The sequence below is a fragment of the Saccostrea cucullata genome, unplaced genomic scaffold (assembly GCF_032062105.1).
Source record: "Saccostrea cucullata isolate Sc308-1 unplaced genomic scaffold, CSIRO_AGI_Scuc_v1 ctg1748, whole genome shotgun sequence".
NCBI lineage: Eukaryota > Metazoa > Mollusca > Bivalvia > Ostreida > Ostreidae > Saccostrea > Saccostrea cuccullata.
In genome coordinates, this window is record NW_026938651.1 from 53834 (window position 1) to 61596 (window position 7763).

The 7763-nt window shown below is 31.0% G+C and overlaps 1 protein-coding gene and 1 long non-coding RNA gene across 3 annotated transcripts; one reads left to right on the forward strand and one right to left on the reverse strand.

Annotated features, from left to right (window-relative positions):
- The first annotated feature begins 259 nt into the window (after nucleotides 1-259).
- On the forward strand, nucleotides 260-1427 carry LOC134250813 (uncharacterized). The gene is made up of 3 exons (XR_009988608.1): nucleotides 260-345; nucleotides 617-804; nucleotides 985-1427. It is a non-coding gene; the product is annotated as an uncharacterized LOC134250813 (long non-coding RNA).
- A 1672-nt stretch (nucleotides 1428-3099) lies between these two features.
- Nucleotides 3100-6231, reverse strand: LOC134250814 (uncharacterized). 2 transcript variants are annotated; one of them, XM_062733157.1, is made up of 5 exons: nucleotides 5965-6231; nucleotides 4247-4389; nucleotides 3989-4082; nucleotides 3691-3861; nucleotides 3100-3280 (listed from the first exon to the last, which is right to left on the reverse strand). In XM_062733157.1, exons 2-5 carry the CDS (start codon nucleotides 4276-4278, stop codon nucleotides 3200-3202), a joined length of 378 nt encoding a protein of 125 aa, XP_062589141.1. In that variant the 5' UTR covers nucleotides 4279-4389; nucleotides 5965-6231; the 3' UTR covers nucleotides 3100-3199. The 2 variants fall into 2 exon arrangements, with proteins under 2 accessions (XP_062589141.1, XP_062589140.1); XM_062733156.1 differs by lacking the exon at nucleotides 5965-6231 and having other exon boundaries at nucleotides 4247-4521.
- Between the last annotated feature and the right edge of the window lie 1532 nt (nucleotides 6232-7763).

The window sequence follows — 7763 nt, forward strand, 5'->3', positions numbered from 1 at the left end:
AAGTCCAAACCATTTATAAAAGACGGGGACATTTTATTCTCGATAACTCTGTATGTATTATTCTTGAATCCACGGATATTTCCAACATTTTTCTTGGTCTCATCGAGTTTGAGATAATGAGGTTCAACTGTATTGACTAGATATTTGTACATAAAGATGCAGGAAATATAAGATTAATAACCAAAAATCATATTTTCTTCTCCAGATTGACATTGTCACTGAAGAAACGGCTGTTGTCGGCTTACAATCTGGAGTCCATCAAGGCTGTTGCATGGGGTTTCACTCATGAAGATGATGCTTTGAGAATGTATGAAAAGGACTTTGATGCAGCTGTAGAGCAGTCAGGTATACAGCACAAAATAATATTCCTTCAACCTCTGACATGTTAACATTCAATGTGTCAAAACAAATAACAGGACTTATCCTGGTGACAATCAATTACTGAAGTCTAATTGTAAAAAAAAATATTCAATTACCAACATATTCCAGAAAATTTGCTTGAAATCTATTTGAAGTGGAAGGATTATAAAAGCTCTACTTAGACTTTGTTTGCTTTACAAAATCAATTGTATTATGGTTTGTTTGCATTCAGTAGTATTATGATTTTTTCTGAAAGGGATATGGTTGCATGAATCCGGAGTGTTGGGAGCTTCACCTGATGGCTTAGTTGTTCGACCACCAACATGCAGTGTATTTTATCAAACTCCAGAAGCCAAAGACGCCATTCCTGATATTGTAGAGGTGAAGTGTCCATATACAGCATCGTCTTCAACAGTAGCAGAAAATTTGAAGGATTTTTCATAGGTAAATAACATTAAAAATCTGTATTGTCCAGTACCTTGAAATTAAAAATCTTGGTGAGTAAATGATTTCAATACATGTATTAATTTACAAGTGCAACTGTTCAATATGGTATGAAGATATTGAAAAAGGATGGGATATGAATTGGTATAACACAACTTAAGTGTTTTTTGATTTTTTTAGATCTTAAACAAGATATCCTGTTCCTGAAAACCAGTCACCCATACCATCATCAAATTCAGGGCCAGCTACACATATGTAACAAAACATGATAGCGACTTAATTGTGTGGACAAGAGTAGACTGCATTGTGATTAGAATAGTAAAAGACATTGAATGGACAGCAAACGTTTCAAAGCTGATAGATATCTACTTTAACATTTTCATTCCAGCACTGATGGAAAACTGAGTTCTTGTTTCAACTTCTTGACACTTGGTTTTGTACCTCTAGAATTTTCTAACAATGGAAAATGGGTAATCATGTTAAATGTGTTGAATGTTCCTAAATCTTATAAATGTATGATATGATATGTCACAATCCATCATAAAACTTCTGGCTTATAAGACTATTTTAAATAGCAATGATGATTAATAAAATCTATGTACTACATAAAAAAGAATATCAAAATTTAGAATTATTTTATTAATGAATTGAAGATGTTATTCTCAAAGTAAAAATGTAACATTTTTGTCTTTGTAATAGATAAATTGTTGAAAACATGAATTTGTTGAGTTGTGCTTTAAAGGTAAATATACTTGAAGCTAGAGATTTAACATTATAAGTAAACCCTCTTCCAAATTATATTGTCAAATGAAGAATGGAATTGCCAAACATTCTTGTAATAAATCCATTCTAACAAAAGGGATTTTCATTTTCTGAAGTTCTGGTTTCAACTTCTTGACACTTGGTTTTGTACCTCTAGAATTTTCTAACAATGGTAAATGGGTAATCATGTTAAATGTGTTGAATGTTCATAAATCTTATAAATGTATGATATGATATGTCACAATCCATCATAAAACTTCTGGCTTATAAGACTATTTTAAATAGCAATGATGATTAATAAAATCTATGTACTACATAAAAAAGAATATCAAAATTTAGAATTATTTTATTAATGAATTGAAGATGTTATTCTCAAAGTAAAAATGTAACATTTTTGTCTTTGTTAATAGATAAATTGTTGAAAACATGAATTTGTTGAGTTGTGCTTTAAAGGTAAATATACTTGAAGCTAGAGATTTAACATTATAAGTAAACCCTCTTCCAAATTATATTGTCAAATGAAGAATGGAATTGCCAAACATTTTCATTTTCTGAAGGGATTTTCATTTTCTGAAGTACATGTATTACAACATACTACAAAGTTAACAAATATAACCATCGACATTGATAACAAATCAAAATTTGCTTATCCCTTGCACTTTGGTATGAATATCTTTACTGTTAAGTGTAACATACTTTCACACACCAATGCAAATTTATAATAAGTACATGTATCTTTAAGTAATTTCTTTCAAAAGTGGAGCTTACAAGTTTACAAGATAAGAACAGAGTTGAAATATTTTTGTTGAGATTGGTGTGTAAGTAGATGGGATGTGACATACAAACTCGTAATTCTTTATCCTCTCGTTGGCTCTTTCCACATGAATACGTGCTTTAGCAATCTTGTAACACAGTGCTGCTTCTTGTTTGGTAAACTGGCCTCATGTCGATAAAAAAGCTGGTATATTTAAGCAGACACCCTGGGGCAACTGGTCATGAATGGTGAAACCTTTGACCACCAAAATAAGGTCTCCAGCTTTGAACTTTCGTAAAACTTGGCTGTGACATACAATAGCTACATCAGAAGTAGAACCTGGGTACAGCATGGAGCAAAATTTGGAGCCACGCAAGTTACTGCTTTAACAGTATTGCAACTTTTGTACATACTGTAGGCCATGGCCTAATTGTCCATATGTGTTGGGATGTCCTGGGTTATTTCAAATGCATCCATGGATGATCTAGCAGAGGAAAAATCATAAAAAAAAGATTTTGGCAGAGACCCTGAAAAAAAGTTGGAAAAAAATTAATTTGATTATTTGTAATTGTGTAAAAAAAATTGTGTTACAGTCAAACTTTCAAGAATACAATAAATTTAACTGCATTAAATTTTTGCAAGTCATTATGATAAATTTTAAAACAAACCTTTGCATTTAAGCTGACTTGGAAAACATTCATTGACTACGCCATCAGACAGCATCTTGTGTAGTGCATGAACAAGGGTATCAAAGATGTTCGAAATTGTTGTTCTGACACAGAATCTATGAGCCAAGTCAGTGTACCGTAGATTGAGTTTTAACTTCATTAGTACAATGAGCAGTTGGTCCTCTGTTTTCATTGAAGGAGTCCAGCCATTTTAATAATCGAGATCAAATCGTTGTAACAATCTGACTAAGATTTCGAATATGTCATACTTTAGGGATGTATACAAAAGCATCTGAAAATAAATTTGTTTTAATACTGATTAAAATATTTCCAAAAACTGAAAAGATTGTAGATAAATTAGTTTTAAGTAATAACAATATTAGTCACAGCAGTTAGGTTTGCTACTATCCATATTATGCATTTATTTAAAAATTGTTAAAATGAGACATTTAGTGTTCTGGTAATTGTTGTCATAGAGTAAAACATGGTTTATACAGAGAAGGTTTTAGATATTATTCACCCAAAAAGCAAATTAAATGATTTTTTTCTATGTTATTTTAAATTGCATATTATGAACTCAACAATAATAACAAAATATGTTAACATAAAAGTCAATCTAAGATGTTCATCCCTCAACGGCAACAAGTTTTACTGAAATTGTTAGAAAATAGGAAATTACAATTGGAATTCCTTTAAATGTACCTTCTCTTCATTGTATTTAATATCGTGAATTGACATTGGCTTCCTTTTACTAGACTCTATTTCTAGGGCAAGCAATTCCTTTTCCTGTTGTTGTATTTCTGTTGAGAGGAGCTGCATTTCTTGAGTACAGTTAAATGTGCAGGATGCTGAGTAGTCGTGCTCTGATATCAACTGAAAATATATTGTAAATCATGAGTAATTCGATGTACAGTTAAAAGAACTGTTATATTATTAAAAATTATTGAAAATGTTTCAGTGTTGGTCATTTGTCATCATTGGTGTTTTAAATGAACTTTACTTTTTCTTGATCTTGACATTTTAGTGCTTGTGGAATCTGCAACTGGTCAATCTGTGAAGATGACAGGGACTCCTCACTTTCGAGTTTTTTCCTCCTTTGTAAAATAATTAAACTTGAATTATTTTTTTATTCAGTTGTAAGCTACTCTGTTTATACATGTACCCTTTTAAAGATTTTTAGTAAAATATTCTCAATTAAACTCCACCCACCCACCATCCAAAAACAAGATGTCAGTCATATTTTGAAAAATAATTTCACCTTTTTGTACATTCAGGATCAGAGAAATCCATGGCCTTTCTTTTATTCCATGCAAAATATGCAGGTCCCCCTCCTTCTTATCATCCTTAAAGTGGCAGGAGCAGATGCGATCATTCTGATCTCCTGGTTGGCGATCAGCTCGTCTAAAAATATATTATACAAAGACTGAGTGAAGGAGAATTAAAAAGCAAAACATGTTCATTTGGCATGTTATTATCAAATCATAGCCTAAATGACTTATTTTTTCATTATTTTTTTTAAATGTTACTTTTACTTGCAAGATACAAGATAACCATGTGCATAACATTAACAAACGGTAGCAGTACTTGGTAGTGATAATACGAAATAAAATGTAATAAAAACAGCTGTTAAACAAAAATTAACCTTGCTACAAATTGCACAGTTTTTGTAGTATATACTCTTCATTATTCTTCTGCTATATTGATTACTACGAGATTTAACTTTTTTAGCATGTATGTATAAATACTGTATCTGACAATGCAGCATCGTAAGGGTACTACTAAACAGAGTACGCTAGAGTACGATAGAGTACTTTAGAGTACGCTTAAAAAAATTTGTTATTTAATGCACTTAAATTGTTTATTTTTGTATGTACAACTTGATTAAACATTATAATAAACTTATATTGCAATATTTGTTTCAAATATTTGTTTTTAGCGATATTTTGACAAGAAAATAACACCCATAATTCAACGCATTAAAGATTACTAATACCCCTATCTTGATTACTATTTTGTTTCAGACTTACTTACTAAGGACTTACATTTAAATTTTATCAAATATTGAATTGATATTCCATGTGTTACAATGAAGTGCATTGAAGTGGTAAAATTTCCCGTTTGGATGGAACGTTCTGAGCTATAGTAAGACACACCCATTTCTTTAGAAAAGAAAAATCGGTCAAATGATTCAATCGAATACCTGTGGAACAGGTATTCTATAAATATAATAACCAATCAAATTGATGGTCTTCATAAACACCGAGTAAGCACGTATTCAACTGATACTTGTGTTATGCTAATTAACTCCAATAAACATGAAATTACATGATAAAATCATAATTATGCAATGCGTGTTTTACAGAAGCGGGGACTCTATGTATAGTTTTTTCTTATTTAAAAATCTTCATTTTAATGTAACTCATGTTGCTTGTAGCGGAAGTGGGGTGTCCTGAAACATTACGACAAATATTTCTTTCTCATTTCTAAAGAAATGGGCGTGTCGTTATGTTATAATTGACGGTCAAACATGACTCAGAACGTTATTTGACAAGAAATAACATCCGTAATTCAACGCATAAAAGATTACCAATAGCTAATACCCCTATCTCGATTACTATTTTGTTTCAGACTTACTTTATACTAAAGACTTGCATCTAAATTTTATCAAATATTAAATTAAAAGCGTGTGTAAATATTTTGCACATTCACAATGAGACATTTCAACATGTTTAAGTAAATTAGATCGGGATCAAACGATAAACCGTAACCTGAAATCAAAATTGAAATAACTCCTAAAATAAAGAAAACATGCAAATTTTATTTTAAATATATATTTAATATATTAAACTAAAGTAGAAAAACATACAAAAAAGTAGTTTAATTGCTTTAAATTATAAAATATTCCCTACTAGCGTACTCTAAAGTACTCTATCGTACTAGCGTACTCTGTTTAGTAGGACATATCGTTACAAGTACCTACAAATTTTGTCAATGTATCTACGTTTACTGAGTTTTTTCCCTAGCAGGCCGATATATCTCCATCATGTCACCAGGGTCAACACTCGTTCATCTCGTAATTAGTGCTGTAATAAACAAACTGATGTGTTTTTTCTCACCTGCAAAGTTTTCACGACAACAATCGCTTCAGCTACTTTCGTTATTTCTAACCAATGAAAACTGACCTTACTTTTCTGTTGCGTCATGCAATATAATTGCACGCATCACTAAATTGTAGAACACACATCACAAGATTTCGAATATACATCACAAGATTATCGAATATACATCACAAGATTATCGAATATACATCACAAGATTTCGAATATACATTACAAGATATTGAATATAAATCACAAGATTTTGAACATATATCACAAGATTATAGAATATACATCACAAGATTATAGAATATACATCACAAGATTTTGAATATACATCACAAGATTATAGAATATACATCACAAGATTTCGAATATACATCACAAGATTTTGAACATACATCACAAGATTTTGAATATACATCACAAGATTTCGAACATACATCACAAGATTTTGAATATACATCACAAGATTTTGAATAAACATCACAAGATTTCGAACATACATCACAAGATTTTGAATATACATCACAAGATTATCGAATATAGCAACGTTTGACATGCCATTGGTGTACACTGAATTTTTTTTTTATCATTAACAGTCTCTCGCAATGTTATCTCCATATACATGTAATGTAAAAACATTAAAGACTTCTGAAATGTATGTCAGAAAGTATATGCTCAAAACCATAAACTGAGAAAAACGAGTCAAAAATTGAATTTTGAATGAAAAGTTCCAGTTATATTCTAAAGATGACAAAAACCCTACAAGTTTATTTATTTATTTAGACCCTCTATATACTGCCCCACTATTTTTAGTCAATGAGAAAATTTATTATATGAAGGTGGAAAGTTTGAGCATAGCCATTCATTTTCAGCATAGGGTACCTTGCATAAACCCACAGAAAATAAAGATGATGAATACAGGTGAACAGAAATCACTAAATATTGTATTGCTTGAAAAAAACGCGTGTATAAAATATATTGATTTAATTTATGTCGGCCTATTGAAATGTTACACATGTTTGAATTCATTACCAATTGAATTAAACACTGTAGATTTCATAAAAAAAAATACAAATAACACAGAATCAGAGCTGTTAGTGAACAGTGTAAAAAGGACTGTAATGCAAATAATGAAATATTAAAAATAATTAAGTAAAATGTTCAAATCAAAACTATTGTTTGAGAAAGTGGTGTGGTGAATGAAATACTACAAAACACATCAAATAGGCCTACAACAAAATAAAATTTGTCCAACGTTGAATAGACAAACATTTCTGTAAAAAATTGTAAGCAAATACGCTCATTGAATTTTTTTTCCTATGCGATACTGTAGATCGCATCCATGTTGTTTACGTTAGTTGTCGGAGTCTGCAACCACGTGACTTTCATTGTCATCGGTGGGCGGAGCGTGGAAGCGTGGAAGCGTGAATTTCAAGAAAAGTCCAAATAGAAAAGTAAAGTGAAAGAGTGATTCAAATGAATACTGTATTCCGGAAAAACAGGATATATTGTTCTCAGAGGGTAAAAATTACTTTTCATTGGCTATCTTACAATTGTCATGCCACCAATGCTTTGTCTGTCCGTTGACCTATGATTCTCAACACACAAGTACGATAAGGCTTCCCAGAGAATATTGCCGTGTACTCGGTGCATGTACTTCTATGAACTACA

Excerpts from the sequence above, each read along its gene's own strand:
- LOC134250814 (XM_062733157.1), bottom strand. The coding sequence starts at position 4,278 with ATGGATTTCTCTGATCCTGAATGTACAAAAAG. Across the intron at positions 4,083-4,246 it reads GATCCTGAATGTACAAAAAG|GAGGAAAAAACTCGAAAGTG; the intron begins GTGAAATTATTT and ends TATTTTACAAAG. Across the intron at positions 3,281-3,690 it reads TTAAATACAATGAAGAGAAG|ATGCTTTTGTATACATCCCT; the intron begins GTACATTTAAAG and ends ATTTATTTTCAG.